General features: G+C 41.4%; 1 protein-coding gene and 1 pseudogene across 2 annotated transcripts in view; both read right to left on the bottom strand.

The window, feature by feature from the left end:
* The window catches only part of SEL1L (SEL1L adaptor subunit of SYVN1 ubiquitin ligase), a 60,087-nt gene that overhangs the window by 8,483 nt on the left and 27,735 nt on the right, over nucleotides 1-23,869 (bottom strand). For both annotated transcript variants that reach the window (XM_065941859.1, XM_065941858.1), the window contains 13 exons: nucleotides 22,233-22,286; nucleotides 22,083-22,142; nucleotides 18,895-18,976; nucleotides 18,399-18,553; nucleotides 15,717-15,773; nucleotides 13,361-13,429; nucleotides 11,903-11,980; nucleotides 10,536-10,598; nucleotides 9,147-9,234; nucleotides 8,685-8,833; nucleotides 7,625-7,790; nucleotides 5,768-5,842; nucleotides 3,048-3,220 (listed from right to left, as the gene is read on the bottom strand). In XM_065941859.1, the coding sequence (XP_065797931.1) occupies nucleotides 3,048-3,220; nucleotides 5,768-5,842; nucleotides 7,625-7,790; nucleotides 8,685-8,833; nucleotides 9,147-9,234; nucleotides 10,536-10,598; nucleotides 11,903-11,980; nucleotides 13,361-13,429; nucleotides 15,717-15,773; nucleotides 18,399-18,553; nucleotides 18,895-18,976; nucleotides 22,083-22,142; nucleotides 22,233-22,286 (1,269 nt within the window). The remainder of the gene's footprint in view (nucleotides 1-3,047; nucleotides 3,221-5,767; nucleotides 5,843-7,624; nucleotides 7,791-8,684; nucleotides 8,834-9,146; nucleotides 9,235-10,535; nucleotides 10,599-11,902; nucleotides 11,981-13,360; nucleotides 13,430-15,716; nucleotides 15,774-18,398; nucleotides 18,554-18,894; nucleotides 18,977-22,082; nucleotides 22,143-22,232; nucleotides 22,287-23,869) is intronic.
* On the bottom strand, nucleotides 18,984-20,573 carry LOC136172085 (ubiquitin-ribosomal protein eS31 fusion protein-like; annotated as a pseudogene).

Raw genomic sequence — 23,869 nt, forward strand, 5'->3', positions numbered from 1 at the left:
TTGATTAGTTTTTAGAGTATGAATATGTGGTTTATTTAAAAAACAGAAAACAAACAGGAAAAGGTGATCATAATGTCTTAATAAAACTAATGAAATTCCTTAAAAAGTTAGGAATAAAACCACCACATGACTCAGCAAACCCACTCCTAGGCTGAGGAAACCAAAACTGAAAAAGACACATGTACCCCAATGTTCACTGCAGCACTACTTACAATAGCTAGAACATGGACGCAACCTAGATGTCTATCAACAGATGAATGGATAAAGAAGTTGTGGTACATATACAGGATGGAATATTACTCAGCCATAAAAAGGAATGCATTTGAGTCAGTTCTAATGAGGTGGATGAGCCTACAGCCTATTATACAGAGTCAAGTATGTCAGAAAGAGAAAGATAAATATTGTATACTAATGCATATATACGGAATCTAGAAAGATGATACTGAAGAATTTATCTGTAGGGCAGCAATGGACAAAGACACATAGAGAACAGACTTATGGGCTTATGGGGAGAGGGGAGGAGAGGGTGAGATGTATGGAAAGAGTAACACAGAAACTTACATTACCATGTGTAAAACAGATAGCCAGTAGGAATCTGTTGTATGTCTCAGGAAACTCAAACAGGTGCTCTGTACCAACCCAGGGGGTGGGATGGGAAGGGAGATGGGAGGGAGGTTCTAGAGGGAGGGGATATAGGTGTACCTATGGCTGATTCATGCTGAGGTTTGACGGAAAACAACAAAATTCTGTAAAGCAAGTATCCTTCCATAAAAAATAAATTAATTAAAAAAAAATGGATCCCAGCAGTTTCCCCCACTTCTAATCAAAGGAATACCATGCATTTCATCAGTCTTTACTCGTAAGAATTTGTATAAGCTCTGTAAAACATTACAAATCAAATTTGTATAACATTACGAATTATTATGCAAAAAGCACTGATTAATTTTCTTGTTGTATAGCCTATTAAACAGGCTTTTTTTAAAATTAAAAGTTTTACCACTTTAATTCTGACTGTCTTCGCAAATTATTACTCAATGTATAAAAACCACAACTTACGTGTGATCTTTTCAGGCATCCAACCCATTAATTTTATTTAAACTAACAAAGTCAGGCCTTCTGATACAAACACTCAGGTTAGGTCAACTGGTTTGACAAGGCAAGGAAGCTTCAACAGTTGTGCTACTCGGCAGACTGTCCATGAACTGAATGCACAGCCTGCAGCTCCAGCTTCTTAATAAAACTATATTCAACATCTAATGTTCATACAAATGTATCAAAACTTACATATTGGAATTAACATACTCAATAAAATAAGCACTTTGACAAAAAAGCAGTGCATTAACAAAATGAAATGAACCACCTTCTTTTAAGCACAAAAGGTCTCTAGGAGACTGAGTGAGTAAGGAGTATCATCAGCTCCTTGATCAGCCCTGGGAAAGCCTTTCGGAGGTGACTCCCAGAAACTGAGGAAGTAAGAGTCCAGTGACCAGGGAACACCTCCTTCTGGAAGTCTCTAGTTTCCAATTTGTTGTTTTCAAGAGAACGAAGTGGGGACCTAACCGAGTTATCCAGTGACGGATCATTAGAAATAACTTCAATGACAGATTCATCTGATTTGTGGCGTATGTCACAGACTAAATGCTTGTCTGTGAAGCCCCATGCCCTATGGTATGAAGAGGCGAGGGCTCTGAGAGGTTACTGGGACTGGATGAGGGGGAACTCATGAAGGGAATAAACGTCCTCCTCAGACTCCTCCACGAGCTTGCTGCTTCTCTCTCACGCTTCCCTCACGAGAGGCCACAGAGAGGAGAGCGCCTGCACCAGACACCAAGCCCGCAGACACCCCTGATCTTCAACTTCCCGGCCCCCAGAAATGGGGGAAATAAACGTCTGCTGCTTAAGCCACTGCCCTGCGGTATTGTTATGGAGCCCACACTGACCAAGACAGCCCAGAACTCTAAAGTCATTTAAAGAGCCGATAACCTTGCTGTAGAATTCTTCCCATTCCCATACACTTACTTATGTGAACGAGGTCCACTCATATATTTATAAAATGAAAAGCAGAATGTTAAATTTATCCCACAATACTTAGAATAATTTTTTAAATGCTCTATTCATCTCAAGGATGCATTCTAAATATTAGAGAAAGTAAAATTTTATAAAATCATGAGTTTGATGAGATCAACTCATATGAATATGAATGTATTCATAATTGACTAACTATGACTAATAATACCCCAATAATTTTTCTTAACACAGCCTAGAATCACAGGAAATAAAATTCAAATTCAAATTTACATACTTTTTGTTTCAGGTAAGCATGACAGAGTGATTAGTATATTACACTGGTATATAATTTTTAGGAATAATGGACTAAAATATAAAGTCAGGGAGAAAAGTAAAAGATACAATTTTTATTAATAACTTTGCCATGCTTTTTAAAAAAAAGTTAATAATGAATGTATCAAATTATTTGGGGATTTAAAGTAGTTTAATCATTCCATTTATAAAAATGTTAGTGTTTAAAATAGCTAGAACTTAGACCCCTTGAAACTTAGGAGAAACTTTAAATGTCAAAATGAAAATGTGTAAGAGGATATGTTTTTCAGTTATTTTAACACAGGAAGAAACCTGAATGACCACAGGTCTAAAGAATGTTAGACCTCAGTAGGAAGGTGTAAGAGTGAGAATAAGTTCATCAGTAGCAAACATTTTAATTCATTTCAAAATAAGTTAGAAATGACAGAATTTGGCTGTTGATGGACACTTTCTCCAACAGGAGTTAACCACAGAGGCAGCACTGGTTTTCCACTTTTTTGAATCTGTCTTTGGCTTAATATCCTAATTACAACAGTGTAGCTGCCATTATGTATGTATGCCTGAGGATGAGAGAGGTGAGGGCAGTTTTTCAAAATATGCCAAGACTGGTTTCTAACTTCGCACCTAAAATGTGAGCACACTCCAAAGCAAGCCTATTTCCTGGAAAAATGAAAATGCTGTCCCCCAAATCAAAATGCCAGCACGCACACATCTGAAGTCACGCCCACCTGTTTAATGCCCAGGCCCTTCTCATGCATGTAGCCCAGGTTAAACATGGCCTGTGCGCTGTGCTGCTGCTCAGACGCTAGACGATAGTGAATAAACGCCGTCTCGTAATCCACGTCCGTGCCGAAGCCATAGAAGTGGTAGTCTCCAAGCTTGATTCTAGCCACAGTATAGCCTGAAATAGCGGTTAAATGTAAAACTGCCAATCAGAAACTGTGTTTAAAACAGATGAAGTTCTTATTTCTCCTCCTGCTAACATGCTTCCATAAAACAGAATGTTAATTTGTAACACAGTGTGCATGTGCGTGCTCAGTCATGTTTGACTCTTTGTGGCCCCACGGACCATAACCCGCCAGCCTCCTCTGTCCATGGGACTTTCCAGGCAAGAACACTGGAGTTATTGGCTGCCAATATTAGTAGGTTGCCATTTCCTACTCCAGGGGATCTCCCCAACTCAAGGACAGAACTCGAGTCTGCTGCATTGGCAGGTGGGTTCTTTATCACTAGTGCTACCTGGGAAGTCCATCCTATAAACACACAAACTTAATAGCCATTTCTTCAGCCAAGCTACAAATTCAGTAAAAAAATTAAATCAGAAGTGTTGCACTTCTGAAGAAGTGCAACAGTCAGGGAGAGGCAAAACAAAGTGGGTGTAATTTATATTTCACTAACAATACTCTTCAAATGATCACTGTATTCTATAGTATCATTTACCATTTTAAATAGTTCAACTGGAGCACTGTATAGGAGAATAGATGGGCAAATAACGTTGGGAGTAGCATGCATGAGAAAGAAATAGTCAAACAAAGAAGAGTGGGGAAAGGCTGAAATCTCATGTTTTACACCTATATTCTATTACACATTTTATTCAATTGTCATTTTACACAACACACTAGCCTCAAACTAAAAATCAGAGTAAAGCATAGAATGATATAAATGTCCATTACAAAGACCCTGCAGTTTAATTTAAAAACCCTGCATTAGAACTCATTCTAAGAATGAATACCAATCAGGCAAACAAGTTAAGCAACAGTATCTCTGTAGTGGAACTGGAGGAATCAACCTGCCTGACTTCAGACTCTACTACAAAGCCACAGTCATCAAGACAGTATGGTACTGGCACAAAGACAGAAATATAGATCAATGAACAGAATAGAAAGCCCAGAGATAAATCCACGTACCTATGGACACCTTATCTTCGAGAAAGGAGGCAAGGATATACAATGGAAAAAAGACAACCTTTTTAACAAGTGGTGCTAGGAAAACTGGTCAACCACTTGTAAAAGAATGAAACTAGAACACTTTCTAACATCATACACAAAAATAAACTCAAAATGGATTAAAGGTCTAAATGTAAGACCAGAAACTATAAATCTCCTAGAAGAGGACATAGGCAAAACACTCTCCGACATAAATCACAGCAAGATCCTCTATGACCCACCTCCCAGAATATTGGAAATAAAAGCAAAAATAAACAAATGGGACCTAATGAAACTTTAAAGCTTTTGCACAACAAAGGACACTATAAGTAAGGTGAAAAGACAGCCCTCAGATTGGGAGAAAATAACAGCAAATGGAGCAACAGACAAAGGATTAATCTTAAAAATATACAAGCAACTCCTGCAGCTCAATTCCAGAAAAATAAATGACCCAATCAAAAAATGGGCCAAAGAAATAAACAGACATTTCTCCAAAGAAGACATACAGATGGCTAACAAACACATGAAAAGATGCTCAACATCACTCGTTATCAGAGAAATGCAAATCAAAACCACAATGAGGTACCATTACACGCCAGTCAGGATGGCTGCTATCCAAAAGTCTACAAGCAATAAATGCTGGAGAGGGTGTGGAGAAAAGGGAACCCTCTTACACTGTTGGTGGGAATGCAAACTAGTACAGCCACTATGGAAAACAGTGTGGAGATTTCTTAAAAAACTGGAAATAGAACTGCCATATGACCCAGCAATACCACTTCTGGGCATACACACCGAGGAAACCAGATCTGAAAGAGACACGTGCACCCCAATGTTCATCGCAGCACTGTTTATAATAGCCAGGACATGGAAGCAACCTAGATGCCCATCAGCAGATGAATGGATAAGGAAGCTGTGGTACATATACACCATGGACTATTACTCAGCCATTAAAAAGAATTCATTTGAATCAGTTCTAATGAGATGGATGAAACTGGAGCCCATTATACAGAGTGAAGTAAGCCAGAAAGATAAAGATCATTATAGCATACTAACACATATATATGGAATTTAGAAAGATGGTAACGATAACCCTATATGCAAAACAGAAAAAGAGACACAGAAGTACAGAACACACTTTTGAACTCTGTGGAAGAAGGTGAGGGTGGGATCTTTCGAAAGAACAGCATGTATATTATCTATGGTGAAACGGACCACCAGCCCAGGTGGGATGCATGAGACAAGTGCTCGGGCCTGGTGCACTGGGAGGACCCAGAGGGATCGGGTGGAGAGGGAGGTGGGAGGGGGGATCGGGATGGGGAATACGTGTACCTCTATGGCTGATTCATGTCAATGTATGACAAAACCCACTGAAATGTTGTGAAGTAATTAGCCTCCAACTTAAAAAAAAAAAAAGAAAAAGTCATGAATGATATGATCTAATTCTTATGGAAGATAAAAACAAAGATACAATAAAGAAAGGCCCCAAGGTTAAACTCTCATCCTAGAACTAACCAACCACTCACCTTGTGAGGCCGCCCGGTTCCAGTGAAGCAGCGCTCGGGGATAAGTTTCATTCTCACCTACGATGGTCGCTTCTCCTGCAAGGAAAATGAAACACAAACCAGGCATTTAAGGAAAGGCACTAGAGTTTTCGGCTTCATCTGCAAACCAGGGTGGATACATGCAGCATAATTTAAATGAGAAATGGGATATAAAATATTAAATGAAAAAACTGTTGAAATTAAACAAGTATGGGAATAAAATACTGAGTTCAAAGGAATCATTGCATTCAGGACAACACTGCTTCCCGAGGCATGTTTTAACCACAGAGCTGATAATGAGACTAATTACTGAACCACTCAGTTCAGTCACTCAGTTGTATGTGACTCTGTGACCCCATGGGCTGAAAAATGCCAGGCCTCTCTGTCCATCACCAACTCCCGGAGTTTACTCAAACTCATGACCACCAACTTGGTGATGCCATCCAACCATCTCATCCTCAGTCGTCCTCTTCTCCTCCTGCCTTCAACCTTTCCCAGCATCAGGGTCTTTTCTAATGACTGCTCACTCGATCAGGTGGCCAAAGTATTGGAGTTTCAGCTTCAACATCAGTCCTTCCAATGAACACTCAGGACTGATCTTCTTTAGGATGGACTGGTTGGATCTCTTCGCACTCCAAGGGACTCTCAAGTCTCCTCCAACACCACAGTTCAAAAGCATAAATTCTTCAGCGCTCAGTTTTTTTATAGTCCAACTCTCACATCCATACATGACTACTGGAAAAACCATAGCTTTGATTAGATTGACCTTTGTCAGCAAAGTAATTTCTCTGCTTTTTACTAAGCTGTCTAGGTTGGTCATAGCTTTTCTCTCAAAGAACAAGCCTCTTTTAATTTCATGGCTGTAGTCACCATCTGCAGTGATTTTAGAGCCCCAAAAAATAAAGTCTGTCATGGTTTCCGTTGTTTCCCCATCAATTTGCCATGAAGTGATGGGACCAGATGCCATGATCTTAGTTTTCTGAATGTTGGGCCAGTTTTTTCACTCTCCTCTTTCACTTTCATCAGGAGGCTCTTTAGTTCTTCTTCGCTTTCTGCCAAAAGGGTGGTGTCTTCTGCGTATCTGAGGTCACTGATATTTCTACCTGCAATCTTGATTCCAGCTTGTGCTTTATCCAGTCTGACATTTCGCACTGAATCACTAGGAATCTATATGCCACTGGAAAAACAATGTTTTTGTATCTGCTGTAGTTTGAAAAATGTATTTAACTGAAAGCAGTTAATTTTATGATCAATGTCGGATCTATTTCTAGTGTCAACTCCATAAAACTCACTTTGATGGCTTAGAGATCTGAGGTAAAGGAACTTGAGCATGTGGGCTGTTCAGTTCAATAAAGAAATATCTTTGTGGCTTTTCTTTTTAAACAAGTTAACCTGATGTCTTAAATTGATGCTTTTGAACTGTGGTGCTGAAGAAGACTCTTGAGAGTCCCTTGGACTGCAAGGAGATCCAACCAGTCCATCCTAAAGGAAATCAGCCCTGAATATTCACTGGAAGGACTGATGCTGAAACTGAAACTCCAATACTTTGGCCACCTGATGAAAAGAACTGACTCACTGGAAAAGACCCTGATGCTGGGAAAGACTGAAGGAGGGAGGAGAAGGGGACGACAGAGGATGAGATGGTTGGATGGTATCGCCGACTCAAGGGACGTGGGTTTGGGTAAACTCCGGGAGTTGGTGATAGACAGGGAGGCCTGGCGTGCTGTAGTTCATGGGGTTGCAAAGAGTCAGACACGACTGAGCGACTGCAGTGCACTGAAGTGAACCTGACGTGCACCCTGTGTTCCAACCCCCAGGCAGGACGGGAGTGGGCCTTACTCTGGTCGAGGATGAAGGCTGCGTTGCTCTGCGCCACTTCATAGCCCTGCTCGGCCAGCAGGAGGTACTGGATCACAGCGGCATTGTAGTCTCCGTCTTTGTAGCTGTTGTAAGCGGTCATGAGCCGCTCAGACCACCGGCCCCGTTCACACACATTCTTAAACAACTGTGAGGACAGGACAAAACAGAGGTGTGTCAGAAAATCATTTTTTGCACGTTTGGCCACAAGCTATTTTTAAACTTGTTCTCTCAATCTCTGGCAGCTTTATTTAAAAAAAATGTGTGTGTGTGTATATATATATATATATATATATAAAAATCTGGGATACTAATTTGAAACTTTCACTTAGTCTTCAGAACAGTAACTCACTCACTCCTCCTGTGAGGGTCCACTCTCTCACGAGGTAAGTCCCAGTAACAGCTCTATTTTACAAGGAAGGAAACTGAAGCATAGAGGTTTAGAAACTGTGTGTGTTCATGCTCAGTCCTGTCCACCTCTTTGCGACCGCATGGACTGTAGCCTGCCAGGCTCCTCTGTCCATGGGATTTCCCAGGCAAGAACACTGGAGTGGGTTGCCGTTTCCTTCTCCGGGAGATCTTCCCGACCCAGGGATTGGACCCACGTCTCTTGCACTGGCAGGTGGATTCTTTACCACTGTGCCACCTGGGAAGCCCTTAAAACTGTGCTAAGCGTTTAACAATGTCCCTCTGAAGTGCCAATCATGAGAAAGCTGAAGAGGAAAGGCTCCAGCGAGGAGATATTAGCATTCCCCATGCAACATTCATTTAACATACACTTGTTGATGCTATGTCTCAGATACTGTCTTAGGTGCCAGAGAGACTGCACACAATAATATCTGCTCTTGTAAAGGTTGATGCCAGGAGGGACGGACAGACTGAATCAGGAAGTGCAACAGTGACACACAGACCCTCAGAGCCTTCCCTCCGTGTCTCAGAGCTAGTCGGCTGAGTCTGTTTCTCCTCTAGAAGAAACAATGCCAAGAGAACCAGAAAGAAAACAGCAGCCTCTCCTCCCAGGCAAGCGCAGAAGAGCCCTTACCTCCACTGCAGTGTGACATGATCGCATCACACCAGTGCCGCTGGCATGCATCTGGGCCAGGTTGTAGAAAGCCAGGATATGGCCTCCCTGGGAAGCTAAGTTAAAATACTTCAAGGCTTGTTTGTAATCCCTCTTGACTCCAATGCCATCTGTAAGGAAAATCACACGAGAGGTCAGGAACAGTGCTAGGTGTGACTTAGCTAAAGCATCAGAGAAGCCTATCTAGGAATAAAACTAAATGAAACTCAGAATTCTTACTTCAGAAAGATGTGAATCTTTATTAATATAGATTTGCACATTAACACAGATTAATATATTCTCCAGGGCAATACAAGATGTGCACAAACTATTGACTTGGGAGGACATTAATCAGATAGAAACTCAATAGCTCTCATTTCCATATCACAGTGACATCTAGAGGAAAACAGAAAGTGTAGACTTGGAGTATCCATTGTTACTTACTATAGTACATGGAGCCAAGCTGCAGTTGCCCGTCCACCCAGCCTTGTTCAGCAGCTTTCTGGAAATACTTCAGTGCCAAATCATAATTCTGGAGAAAAGAGTTCACATGATCACATGATGAGAAGGCCTGAAAGGCTGACCTACTCTGAAGTCAGGAGAGTCATCCATAAAAAGAATTCACAAAGCACACAGTATTCCTGAAGTCGTTAAGAGACCTTCTTTTTAATAATACACAGATGGCAATATTTTTTAAGTCATGGTGGATTAACATTTAAGACCATGAAGAAAAACAAAAACATTATTTTGTGAAACAACTTGTATGTCTGCACTCAGAAAGCATGAACAACACTACTAAAACAGCAGACCAAAAATTAAGAAACAGTCACAGCTTTTCTATTAATCAACAAACCCTTTTAAACCTCAATTTTAAAACACTAAATAAGAAAAAGCATTCTCTCATTAGTTCCATCCTTGAACAGCTTATCAAACATCATTATCAGATGTCAAATATCACACATATCCCCAGAGAAAACTGAAAACAAAGGTCACTATGGGATTTTACTATCCTAACATGACTAGAAGGACTCAAAATGAGACCACATCCCTGTCTTTCGTGCTAGGGAATATCTACAGACTAGAATTCTCTACCGAGCTCTTAATTTGGGCCCAAATTAAAAGAATACATGACTTGGGGAGATCGGACAGAGGTGGGGACATTGGTGAGGATCCAGGGGCCTCCAGCGTGAGCAAGAAGCGCAGAGGAACGAGCGCAGTGGCCCTGGAAAACCCGGATGGCCCCGAGGAGGAGAGAGTCCGGGGGAGGCAGAACCAGCGCTGTGCGGGCCAACGCGGAGGCCACTGCTGGGCTGTGCAGAGCAGTGACAGGAGGTGGGAGCCTGACTACTGAGAGCTGAGGAGTGGACGCAGCCGCTCACGGACTTCCTTCTCTGGAGAAACCTGGGCTGCACGAAAGGGCTGGAAAGGAGAGAGGTGGCAGCTAGACGGGAAAGGGGTGGCACAGAGAGCTCTCCTCACTCTATGCGACAGGACCTGAGAATTTTCTTAGGCCTGAGTGACGAAGCGGCCGGGAGACACTGAAGCCTGAGACAGATGGGTGAGTAAGAGAGGCGAAGAGCAGAGATGGAAACGTGAGAAAGTTTCACGCCCTGAGAAGGTGCCAGAGACACACCCATGCCTAGAAGACAGCTGCTATGGTGGGACGGGGTGAGGGGTGGTGGGGAACCCAACTGAGAGGGAATGTTCCAGGTTGAGCTCTGGTTACAAACCAAACGGCCTCACCTGGGCTGACTGGGAGCTAGTTAAGGAACACTTCCCTACGTCACTAGCTGCCTGCTTGTTGAAGTCAAAACGTTAAGACTGAAAACTTACAACTTGAACTCCTCTCCCGTAGAGGTAAGCCATTCCAAGCCCACTCTGTCCAACAGGGTTGCCCTGCCAACCAGACCAAAATTAAAGGATTCATTAAAAAAAAAAGGCAAGAAAAAGTGACTGCAAAAGAAATAATTTATAGGCATATTCAGAACATGTCTTAGTATGTTTTTCAATTCAAAACAGAATTTCCTCCTTCCCATCAGACTAAACAGGATACTGAGTTTTGGAGACCTAACATTCAATATTTGCTGAAAGACAGTAAAGAGTAAATTCACTTAGAATTAAATTTTGGTGACTTACCTATGAATATCTGGCTCACAAATCTGTGATATGAAACATGATTGATATAGTTAATCTTTCCAAAATTAAAAGTGGGTCACTTTTGTTTTTTGGGGGGTGGTTTTCCACTGGTAATCTCCAACCCCAACAGAGAAGATGCTGCCACAGGGCAGAATCAACACATTGAGATCAGTGGTGAGGGTATGCTTAAGGTTGCTGGACTGTTGTGGAACAAAGACAATCACTGCTTTGAGACCTTAAAGAGAAAAATCTAGTATCCACCTAAAATCAGAAGGACAGAAGCATCTTAAAAAAAGTGTCACAGTGCCGCTTCAGGAAAAACTTAACTGTGGTCTGGGACAACACGTACTAGTCGTACTAGGACAACTAGTAGTAGCAGCACCGGTCAGTAACATGTGCTAGCTGACAGAGGTGAGTGCACACACTGGCGTCAGAAGGCCTTAAATACTCAGGGGCAGCTTTCTCGGGGCCAAAGACAGTCTAACTTGTGTGTTACAAGGACCAGAACCAGTCAGTGAAGCTTTACACCTCAAGTTGCAATACAAACAGGGTAAATTATATAATTCCCAATTCTACTACTAAAATCATTATTTCCCTGGCTAGGAAACTTCTCAGTGAAACTGAAACAGATTTAATGTTCAATGATCTGGTCCCTAATACACACACACACACACACACACACACACACACACACACACACCCCCCAACTTACGTATATAGCTTTTTATTAAGGTTTCTTCCTAACCCATTCATCTGGTCCCTAATACACACACACACACACACCCCCCCCCAACTTACGTATATAGCTTTTTATTAAGGTTTCTTCCTAACCCATTCATCTGGTCCCTAATACACACACACACACACACACACACACACATCTACGTATATAGCTTTTTATTGAGGTTTCTTCCTAACCCATTCATCCAAATGAATCATATTAACATAAGCACTTCCAATAATTTATGGGATAAGTTGATTATGATTAACTCCTTTAAAAACTTATCTCTTAAAATAACAGAAATATGGCTCACATTTCAATACACTGAGTCAAGAATTCTTACCATGTCAGCAGCCTTTTTAAAGTAGTGAAGAGCCGTCTCATTACTCTGAGGTACAATATCGCTTCCCTCTGAATACATCTGGAAAACAGACCCCAATTTCAATATGAGCTGTAGCCTTAGCAATTACATTTTTCCCCTATCTCATCTCATGATTTCATGAACTCTTTCAACAAAGTGTTATAGTTTCCCACAGGGTATTTTAGAATTAAAAGCAAAATCTTAAACATAGATATTTTTAATATATTCTTGGTTACGCCAAATTTACGACTTATCTATAAACACAACTGCATAAAATCAGTTCACTGATCAATCTCAGAAGTAATCTTAAACCCCAAGACAAATCTTTCTCCTTGCGCTGACTGAGGGCAGTCAAATGGTCAATCAGTTGCTTGGAATAAGTGATTACATAAGGAAAAAGATAGCTGAGGGCAATGTCCACTGCATTCCCCATGATAAGATGCGAGGACAGTCTTAAGTTCAGGAAAAGAGGCAACTCAAAAGTTATTTTAAAAGGTTTCAAGCACTGAATTATTACAGAGTACCGGGTATGGGAAGTGATAAAAGGACCAAGAGAAAGGAAGACTGAATGACCGGTAGTACTGTTTTTATCCATGTGTGTATCGGGGAAATAAGGAAAGGAAATCTTTCTTTGAGAGGGAAAATCAGAAATTCAGAGCAAGAATCGAGAGGGCCAAAAAAAAAAAAAGTTCTTAAATGCTAACAAAGATAGATGGGTGATACCAATTTCTACACTGCAATAGTCAGAACTGGTAAATGTACAGTTCTCAGGCCCCAAATGACCAGTTGTGATCGTGTGGCAAATACTGATGAGATCTTTCTCTTTGTAAAAACTTTTGAGATATATTCTACCTGAGCCTCCTAACCCTAGGACTTGGCTAAAGGTGAAAATACCCATTGGTTTACACTGTGTTAGTTCTCAAAATAATGAAAAAGGAAGTGGTGAGAACATGCCGTGACATATGGAATCTGTTCATTAGTCTCTAGACTTAAATGTTTCCTTGGCTGAGAAAAGAAGTGCACTGAGAAGTGGGTGATGGCGATCATATTTAAGACATTAAATAAGGTCTGCAGATAAATTACAACACACCCTAATTGTCTCGAATCAACAAGGAAGTAAACAGGCAATTATGACAGACTTAGCAAAAAACTGCACAACATAAAGAATAAATCCCTTATTATTGCATATCATACACCAAAAGTAGGTCTGCAGATAGTGACAATTAGCTTCAGTGGAGAATTAACATACTGATAAGCAAATGCTATGTTCCCTCTAAGTTACCCAAGAAAATGTCTCAGAGCAGCACTTAAGATATAATATGCTTGTACTGGAAATCTTATTTCCAGCTTATTTTTGTTAAATTGTAGACAAATACCCCATGTGCTTACTAGGTGAACACCTCTTGCTATCAAAGAAAATGTTCACAGGATGTACAGTACCTTTCCCAAGAAGGCCATGGCATGGGAATTGCCAGCATTCGCTGCTAAATTGAAGTAGTCAAATGCTCTCTGTGGGAAGGAATTTATGAAAATTATTAGTTACTAATAGAATCTGCCCTTGGCTTTTAACCAAAATAATTACTTCAAAAACATTAAAAAAATCTTGTTACAGTGAAGCACAGAAGTTGAAGTAAAGGGCAACGCAACATCTGCTGCTTGCTCAGGCGCCCAGCAGTCCCTCTAGCAGCCAATCCAGCCCTGGGTCCTGGTTCCTGCACCGCCGAGGAGGCCTGGAGTGCACCGACCCCCCTCCCTCCCCACGGCTCCATCAAAGTGGCGTTCTTTCTTGGCGGAACTTCTGCAAAGCGCCCCTCCCTGATCTTTCTGCTTTCATTGTTGGGGTCACCCAAAGCGACTGCTCTTAAGTCTCAACAGGCTGGACCTTCCAGCTCCTTGAAGCGCTGTAAGGAATAGATCAGACCCTTTATCTCAGCACTGTTTCACCCTTTGCTCACTGCACTCTGGGTACACCAGCCATGTTCCTTCCTGCCTGAGGACCTAGACACATTGTTCTTTTTGGCCTGGGATGACCTTACCTCCAAGGTTTAACTTAAATGTCAACCACATTTCTTTAGAGCCAAGTGCTGCTTTCCAGTAACAACCTATCAATGGACACTTTAAGTCTCCTTTGTAACAATAATCACAATTTACTACACGTTTGTTGGTGTGACCGTTTAAAAAAATAACTAATGCTTCTGTTAAACTTGAAGCTGTGCAAAGGTAAGAACCGAAGGTAAGGTCCAGCACTGTATCCTGAATGCCTTGTGGTGAATGGGACAGGTGGTACTACTCAATGCTGGTTGAGTTCACGCAATTACGTACTGGGAATGCCTTCTCTTCTATGAAAATTTATCCCTGTGTAACTGCTTCCCAGGTAGGTAGCATACACCACCAGGAACATCCCCAAACCTGTATAAGGGTAAGCAGAAAACTCTTAACCAGATTTCTGTTCTCTCACCTGACATTGTTACTAACCAGTTCATTTGCTGGGTTCACTGGCGCAATGACATGAAATTTTAACGACCAAGAGGCACCTAGAGTTGTCAAAATGCTGTCTGCATAGTAATTTTTAAAAAGCATCAATATCTGGTATCGTTTCAGTGATAAATGCATTTTGTTATGATCTAATTCTTAAGAGTTGATGCAATATGATGTATAAAATAACCTTAATTAGAACATTTAACTGGTATGGCAGAAAAACAGAGTTTTATTAGTCAGACACTTACTGAGAACTTACTACATGCTAAGCATTGCCAGGCGCAGGCAATGAGGTGGCAAACAAGGCAGACACAGCCCATGCTGTTTTGAACCTCACATTCTAGCAGGAGAAACAATTATATTAGATACTTGACTAATTTACAATACAAAGGCCACAGGGAATACAGATTTTCAGAACTGCTAACTGTGGTACACAACGTATTCCTGCAGCGGGGTGGGATCAGGGGACACGTGTTAGGGGAAGAGACACTGGACCTGACTTCTAGAGGATGAGGACCAACTGTCAGGTGGAATAACAATGTTCACTCTAGACAGAGGGACTGGCCTTCCAGAAGTTCCGAGACAGGGAGCTTCTTAGCATTTTCAAAGACCTGAGTAAAGGTCCCTGTGCCTATGACTCAGAAAGCAAGGGGCTGGCGAGGGAAACAGCATGGTCCAAGGCTTTGGAGGTCACACTGAAGGTTGTGGCTTTCAAGCTATTGGAAATCACAGACCACTCAAAAGAAATTAAAGCAAGGGAACTGCACCATCAGATGCACAGTTTACGTCTGCAGTAACCCATACAAGTTACTGTTTAGGAAATGCAGGCAGGAGATTATTCACACAAGTGACAGGTGTACTGAGGAAAGAAGGGAAGAGATGAGCGATACACAGGACAAAAAGCAGATAAAAAGCAGATAAACACTGGGGACTGTAAATAGATGTGACTGCTACAGCTGCACACGCCTAATTTCTCAAAAACTCAACACTGAGGTCTCCTCAGTTCTAGGAAATACTTTCCAGTAGGAGTTTTCAGACATATGTCTATCACATACCTATAGAAAACCAAGACACTGTTCTATGCATTTTTGGCAGCACTGACAACTAGTTTTGGAATTAATAAAACCTTTCCCATCACTGCAAAGTATGACCACATTTTTGTGCTTCAGGTTCCTCAGGGGTTAGATCTTGAAAGCTCACTTGTGATGGTGACTCAATTACAAAGCTTGATATTGTCACTGACTTTGCAATAAATACATTTGGAGTGTCATAGCTTGCCACAATATGAAAAGCTAAGCCTGAAGATCAGGAAGGGTACCTGATGGTTTTGTTCTACTCCACGGCCTCCATGCAGGTGCAGTTGTCCCAGACCAACCTGCAAATGAACAAAAAGGAGGCAAGGTTTTGTAAATGGTAGCACCTGCATCTGGTCTGTAATTAAATTAGCCCAACAAGAAACATTTGGTCACAAAAAGGGTTCTGTCCATAACATAGAAAAGTAAACATTTTTCTTATGGGATACTACTCTAGCTGCATTTAAAAAAAAATTAAAAACATCTGCTTTTAGTTGCAAAACATCCTTCTGAAAGAGATGAGAAAAGGCATTTCCACACAAACTAAAGAAAAGTTCAAATCCTTTGAATTACAGGGTGTTCTTCCGGAAATGGGAAAATTATCCCAGGAAGCCTGGAGATGAGATAAGAAATAAAGAACAACAGAAAGGTAAATCTGTGAGGAATGCTATACTGGATGGACTGTATAAAAGAACAATTATCTTATGGGGTTCAAAAATACATACAGTTAAAATACAGACAACCTCCAACCAAAAGAAGGTAAGAAAGGAGAGAAAAGGGAAAAGAGAAAAGCAAAATAAAAGCAAGAAAAATAGAAAATTAAAACCCAAATATGTCATTAATTACTCTAATTAAAAGACTGTCAGAATAGACTTTTAAAAATGAGCAAAACTAGTCATATGATACTTGTAAGAAACATACCTTAAACATCAGAAGATTGAAAATACAAGACAGAAAAGATATTCCATGTAAATACTAACCAAAAGAAAGTAGGGCAGCTATGCCAGTATTAAGCAAGTTAGTGAGTTAAAAGTCGCTCAGTCATGTCTGACTCTTTGCGACCCCATGGACTATACAGTCCATGGAATTCTCCAGGCCAGAATACTGGAGTGGGGAGCCTTTCCCTTGGGGATTGAAAGCAAAAAATATTTCTGAAGATAAAAAGAGGACATTTCATGATACAAAAGTTAGTTCAAAAGAAAGATAAGTATTAAGTCTGTATGCAACTCACCATGGCTTAAAATATAAAGTGAAACAGAACTAAAAGAAAGAGAAATCCAGAGTGAAAAATTTCAATCATGTCATCTCAGCACCGGACAGAAAAAGCAGACAAATCCAGTATGGATTCAAAAGATTTGAATAAAGACTGAAGAAACCTGATTCTACTGACACATACAGAACACTACACCCAAGGACTGCAGAAATTCATTCTCTTTAGCACACGGAATATTTGCCCAAACTGACCAAGGGATGGGGGCATAAAGCAAGTCTCGAGAAATTGCAAGCAACTAACAGCAAAGAGCATATGCTGACTACAGTGGATTAAGAGAGACTCCAACAATAAAAAAGGTAAGTAGAAAATCCCCATGTACAGTCATCCCTCAGTATCCATAGGGAATTGGTTCCAGGACCCCTCCCCCACACAGATACCAAAATTCTCAGATGCTCAAGCCCCTTGTATAAAATGAGTACAGCCTACACACAACCTCCTGTACATGTTAAATCATTTCCAGATCACTTATAAAATTTAATGTAAATGCTATGTAAATAGTTGTGAATACTATGTAAATAGTTGCCGATGTGTAACAAATTCAAGTTTGCTTTTTGGAACTTTCTGGGGAAAAAAAGTTTTTTTGAATATTTTTGATCCATGGTTAATTGAATTTGTGGATGCAAAACCTGCAGTATATAGAGGGCTGACTGGATATGGAAATTAAGCAATTCATTTCTAAATTACACAAGAGTCAAAAAACAATGATGAAAATCAGAGCTAAATATAATGAAAATATGATAGTGGGAGAATGTATTTCTATCAGATACTAAGTTCTATAAAGCTATGAAAATTTGAGACAGTATTTGCATAAGAAATGTACAAGAAAATGCACATAGCATTATTTTAATAGCCCAAATCTGGGAAGAATAAAATGGATAAATTGTGGTAGTTTCATACAACGAAATATTACACGGCAATGCAAATCAATGAACTACAGCTATGTGAAAATGCAAGGACTGATTTCAGAAACAATACTGAACAAAAGAAGTTGATACCAAAAATATGCCATATGACTATTTCTTTTTTACTTAAGTTTCAAAAACAAGCCAAACTAATCTACAGTGTTAGCTTCTATTAGTCTTAAAATTAATTGGAAAAGTATCTACTGCTCTTCCCTACATGTTTCTAAATCAGAAGGAACTGTCAACTTAAAAAAGATGGATGGTGAAGTTCTCTTTTTTAATATCATCAAAACAATCCATGAAACAACAAATTACACATGATACTTTGATGTACGTCATACAGTTTACGTTACAACAGGCCTACTTTGCTCCCTGACCTTGAGAAAATTATAGTCTAAGATAAGCAAAGGAAACGAATGGTAAATAGCTCTGAAGAGCATCTGAAATGACAAGTGTTCCTGAGACCTTCTGTTCAGAGGAAGCGACAGTTCTCATCTCGGTGACTCCAGTAAGAGCCTTCGTCATCACTGTAGTGTTGCTCCAATCCAACCATGGCGCACACTGGAGTCACCTGGCCAGCTTTTAAGGCCCCATCGATGCCTGGGTCACAACCCAGATGAATCCAAATGGAAGGTCTGGAGAGTAAATGGGACTAATTTATAGCTAATAATAGCTCAGTGAACATGTTATACCCTGCCCCCAGCGGCTATAATACACAAGGCAGTGTACCTTGCAGACCTTTAAACACATACCTGGGCTTGTACATCCCCTTTTTCAGCTAAGAACTGGTAATACTGAATCAAATCTTCCTCGAGCATTCCGCTGTTCATTCCTGGATTTTCAACCTCATCAGGCAGCCGTATTCTCTGCACCACTGAGCCTCCTGTCAGCGAGATATCACTAGCAACTGAAACAGGGACGAAGCAACATGGGGCAGAAAGTCAGAGGGGTGGTCCCACAGTGAGAAGTACCGTTCCAGCTGCCAGATACCAACAGACGCTGCGTTAAAGGAAGTTTTTCTATTGTGGTCTATGGAGTGTGAAACAGTCATCTAAGCTAAATTCAGTTTCTTTCCCACACAATACTAAGAAGTGGAATCCAAAGCAAATTTTTAAAAAGTACTTCCTAATCAACTAGTGTAAAGAAGATTCCACTTGAGAGCTCGTCACAGTATTTCAAGTAGTACAATAAATTTAAAATTAATTTTTTTTTTTTTTTGGTAACATCGAAGGCAAAAAAAGCAGGTACCGTGATTGGCCACAAGACGATAATGAGTTAGTGCGGATTCACAGCTCTGGAGGACCCCGATGCCAGCCCAGTATCGGTAACCCTGTAATAAATGCAACCTCAGTGAGAAAAGGGAAGTTTCACATGCTTCAGTGGCATTCTAGCGGGAACAGATAAAGCTGACCATGCTCAAAGGGGAACTGTACTGTCCTCTGATACAAACGCACGGCCACCTCATTTATCCTGAGTGTCACATTCTGAGCTAACTTATTCAGCAACTTTTAACAATCAGACTACAGCTAAGACCTGGGAAACAGACACTAGAGTTCTGAGAGCAATCCAAATGGATGCCATCAACTTTCTGTATGCAGTGTGTGCCCGTTTACCTATACGAGAAAATTACCGAGGCTCTTGCTTTTAGACGAGATTTCAATCTTAGACACAATTTTAACAAAAATCAACTAATCTTCCAAAGCATTAGTAACTTTTTTTTGTTGTTAGCTCATATCTTTATTAACCAATATACAATTACTTGTCTTCTGGTTTGTTGAAGCAATAGGTCAGATAACGTTTGCCACAATAATGTCTGTCAAAGTGACTGGCCATAAAAACTCCAGCACCACATTCATCTGAGGGACACTCCCAGCAAAGGCAAATGATTTTGCATTCTCATCCACCTTACAGTATTTCAGAACAGCTGATTTAACCTTCTTTCTCTTATGCTTGTTCTTCTTGGGAGTGGTGTAAGACGACTTCTTTTCTTAGTACCACCACGAAGTCTCAACACTAGACGAAGAATGGACTCCTTTTGAATGCTGTAGTCAGACAAAGTATGTCCATCTTCCAGTTGCTTGCCAGCAAAGATCAGTCTCTGTTGGCCAGGAGGAATTCTTTCCTTATTCTGGATCTCGGCCTTTACATTTTCTATTATATCTGAAGGCTCGACCTCGAGAGTGATGGTCTTCTCCATCAGAGTCTTCACAAAAATCTGCACCTTGGCGGCGGTTCCACCGCAGATGGCGGATCCAAAAGCTAATAACTTTTAAAGAAGCAACCAACTAGCAATCTAGAGAAGACAAGAAACTACTAGAGATGGGCAGAGCAGTACCAGGAATAAATGACTTCAGAATAAGGGGGAAGACTGCTAATTATGAAGAAGAGAAGAGAACAGAGCTCTCTGGAGTCACACAGACTCACATAACTTCACCAACTTTAACAGTCCTCAGGGCAGAAGTGTACACTAACACGTATAATAATACATAATGTTCTTAGTCTGTAGCCCCTATTTAAGAAGATTGGTAAACAGCTTTAAAATGAGATTTCTGTCAAAAATACTTCATGTTTTCTGAAAACTCATCTAAAAACAACGTTTCATTGACTGTGGGAGCAATAAACATTTTTGGAGATGAGACGAACAAATGAAAAAACTTCAAAGTTAGTGAGGAAAGTTTCAGAAAGTTAGAGCGACACTCTCATTTTTCACGTACTGGAAAATGGTTTACCTCTGTAATAGGCCCAAGTCCAAGCTCCCTGGCGTGACGTCCGACCCTTTACACGATCCCTGTGTACCTGTCCTGGTGATGACCTACCTGGCATTCCCTTCTCCACCGACAGCTGCTTTCCTTCTTCAGAAGGATCTCCTTAACTTCTTCTCCTTCCCCTGCCAGTGTGGGCTGGGAGCCTGTCAGTGATCCCTTCATGTGCCCGTGCTGTATTGCAATGGTCTCCCTGCTCACGCCTCCCTCTCGAGAGTAAATGCTTGTTGTAGGCTGGCATTAGATCTTATTCTATGAGAAGCCCAACGCCAAGTATTCAGTGTTTTAGAATACACAGAGGGAAAATCATTTCAGGATCCTCCCACTGGCCAGAAAACCAGATCTCCCTTCTTTGAAGTCTCACAGTCCTGTCAGCGAGCAGGCCTGTGGCCCCTCCAGATCTCCCTTCTTTGAAGCCTCACAGTCCTGTCAGCGAGCAGACCTGTGGCTCCTCCAGATCTCCCTTCTTTGAAGCCTCATAGCCCTGTCAGCGAGCAGGCATGCGGCCCCTCCAGATCTCCCTTCTTTGTGAAGTGTCACAGTCCTATCAGAGACCAGGCCTGCGGCCCCTCCAGATCTCCCTTCTTTGAAGCCTCACAGTCCTGTCAGCGAGCAGACCTGCGGCCCCTCCAGATCTCCCTTCTTTGTGAAGTCTCACAGTCCTGTCAGCGAGCAGGCCTGCGGTCCCTCCAGATCTCCCTTCTTTGAAGTCTCACAGTCCTGTCAGCGAGCAGGCCTGTGGCCCCTCCAGATCTCCCTTCTTTGAAGCCTCACAGTCCTGTCAGCGAGCAGGCCTGCGGCCCCTCCAGACTTCGGAGGTTTCTCTGCTTTTGGTCTTACCTCTGCTCAGTCTATTCTCTTTATTTCTGCAAGAACTTAACGCCTTCATTTGGAATACAGCGATATGGGCCAGGGGCTTCCCTCATACCTCAGCTGGCAAAAAACCTGCCCACAAGGCAGGAGACCTGGGTTCGATTCCTCGGTTGAGAAGGTCCCCTGGAGAAGGAAATGGCAACCCAATCCCGTATTCTTGCCCGGAGACTCCCATGGGCAGAGGAGCCTGGCAGGCTACTGTCCATGGGGTCATAAGTTAGTGACTAAACCACCACCACCACCAATGTGGGCCAGAGGTCACACGACTCTCTTAAAGTCAATTTATAAGGTAGAAGGCAGATTAAACACCTCAGCAGAAAAGAACATGGAGGTAAGATGCTATATTTTACCACTAAGCCATTTAAATGATCAATGCTGTCAGGTAACACGTAAGAGATAATCTGCAGTAAACTTTATAGGATACTGGCTCTTTATACAGTTAGTCAATCATCAATTTAAACATAAAATCTATCACAATCCAATCTAAAAAATAATTCTGACAAACAATTCCAACTTAAGAGAAAATTGGGAAAAGAGTCATTTATCAGATTATTTTAAGGGCAATCAGCCAAACTAATAATTTTAATGAAAAATCATAGACTCTACCAATTTTCATCCACATGCAGATTCAACTGCTGTATCCACTAACAAGAATTTGAAGGACATTCAATTGACTATTGGGTCTTACTAAATATAAGTAGACTGTAATACTGAAAGCGAGAGAAGAGGTGGCCACTTGCAATTATGAATATTATTACAATTGTTAGCAATTTTATTACCTTCCATTTAAATCTTACTTACCAAAACCATGTGGGCTATTAGGTTGCCCCCAAGAGCTCCGAAAGTGTAATAAACAAGCGCCTGTGAAAGAAGGAAAGATGCTTAACTGAACACAGTCACATAGTCACCCAGTCCACACTGCAGTATACAATAAAGTTTTAACAGTGTTACCTTTGCCTGACTTGAATTAACACCAAGACCAGAAGCATAGAGAAAGCCAAGAGCCTGAAACAGAATGATGAAAGTCATGAGTGTAAGTTTACCTAAGGCAGACACAGTTTTATGAACCATGAGAAAATGTAAGGGTCCTGAAAAGCTAAAATATGTGAAACCTGCAAATATGCACAATCGTGGAATTAAAAAGCCTCAGAAATGCATTCAAGGTTTTACAAATTACACAATGAAATATAAGTTTAAACAAGTAAAAAAATTTAGCTTGAAGATCAAAAGACACTTTAAGAAAACCAAAGCTGAACACACTTAAATATGACTTTTACTTGATTCTTACGGAACAGTTACTATGAAAACAAAATGCCTCCTACATCATTACTTCAAAATAGTATCTATTGGACTTCCCTGGTGATACAGTGGATAAGAGTCCTCCTGCCAATGCAGGAAATATGGGTTCCATCCCTGGTCTGGGAAGATTCCACATGCCATGGAGCAACTAAGCCCGAGAGCTTACGGCCTGTGCTCCAAACAAGGGGGCCACCGCAATGAGAAGCCCGAGCGCGATGGAACCAGAGAAAGCCTGCATGTGGCAATGAAGACCCAGTGCCATCATGAATTTAAGAAACAAAACTTTCTTTCAATATATGATCTAGGTAGAGGGTGGTACACAATGATAATGGGTGAGTGAAAGTTGTTCAGTCATGTCTGACTCTTTGCAAAGCCATGGACTATACAGTCCATGGGATTCAGGCCAGAATATTGGAGTGGGAAGCTTTTCCCTTCTCCAGGGGATCTTCCCAACCCAGGGATCAAACCCAGGTCTCCCGCATTGCAGGTGGATTCTTTACCAGCTGAGCCACAAGGGAAGCCCGGTAATCGGTAAGGGATTACTAAATAACTATCCTAGGAACAAAAAGAGGCAGCAAGGGGCTAAATTGAAGGGGCAAAGGGAAAAAGGTCACCTCCCCTTGCTAGTGCATGTACAACTTCTTAAAAACAAAACAAAACAAAAAAACCAATCAAGCAAACAATGCACTGATAAGGTTCTACCCTCTGCTCTCTGAGGACCACCCTTGATGACGTGAAAGCGTAAGCTAAAGTTGTAAAGGCTGGTGCTATTCTCATCCAAATCCATGAGCTCTTCTGTATTGCCCAGTTTCCCTTGAAGTTAGGGAGGGCCACTGCCTCGGATGTGACCAGAAAGGACTTAAGCCTGTTTCAGGCCTGGCCCTTAAAAACATCCCGGACTCCTCCAGTCCCCCCTTCTCCCTACACGACGGCTTGAAGTCCCGTGTTCTGGATGGTGGACAGATACATGATAGAAGCAGCCCAGATCCCGAGCCACCATCTGAAGAGTGGCTCGGGCGGGAGCACTGATGGGACCTGGCACAAGCAAGAAATAACTCCTTGTTGTGTGACGCCACTGTGATTCTGGCGCTTCGTTTCACCAGCAAGCGTTAATGACAGTGGACGGAGTGCTCTCCAGTGTAAAATAGCACTGTGGTATTGTAAGGTTCTAATATTAAAGAGAAAAGAGGCCTTAAAAGTAAAGTCATTTCTCGGAATGGAATGTGCCTGAAGATAAAGAATGTATGTGTGTGTATATTATCATACGTGAAACAGATCGCCAGTCCTGG

Source organism: Muntiacus reevesi, chromosome 7, assembly GCF_963930625.1.
Source record: "Muntiacus reevesi chromosome 7, mMunRee1.1, whole genome shotgun sequence".
Classification (NCBI taxonomy): domain Eukaryota; kingdom Metazoa; phylum Chordata; class Mammalia; order Artiodactyla; family Cervidae; genus Muntiacus; species Muntiacus reevesi.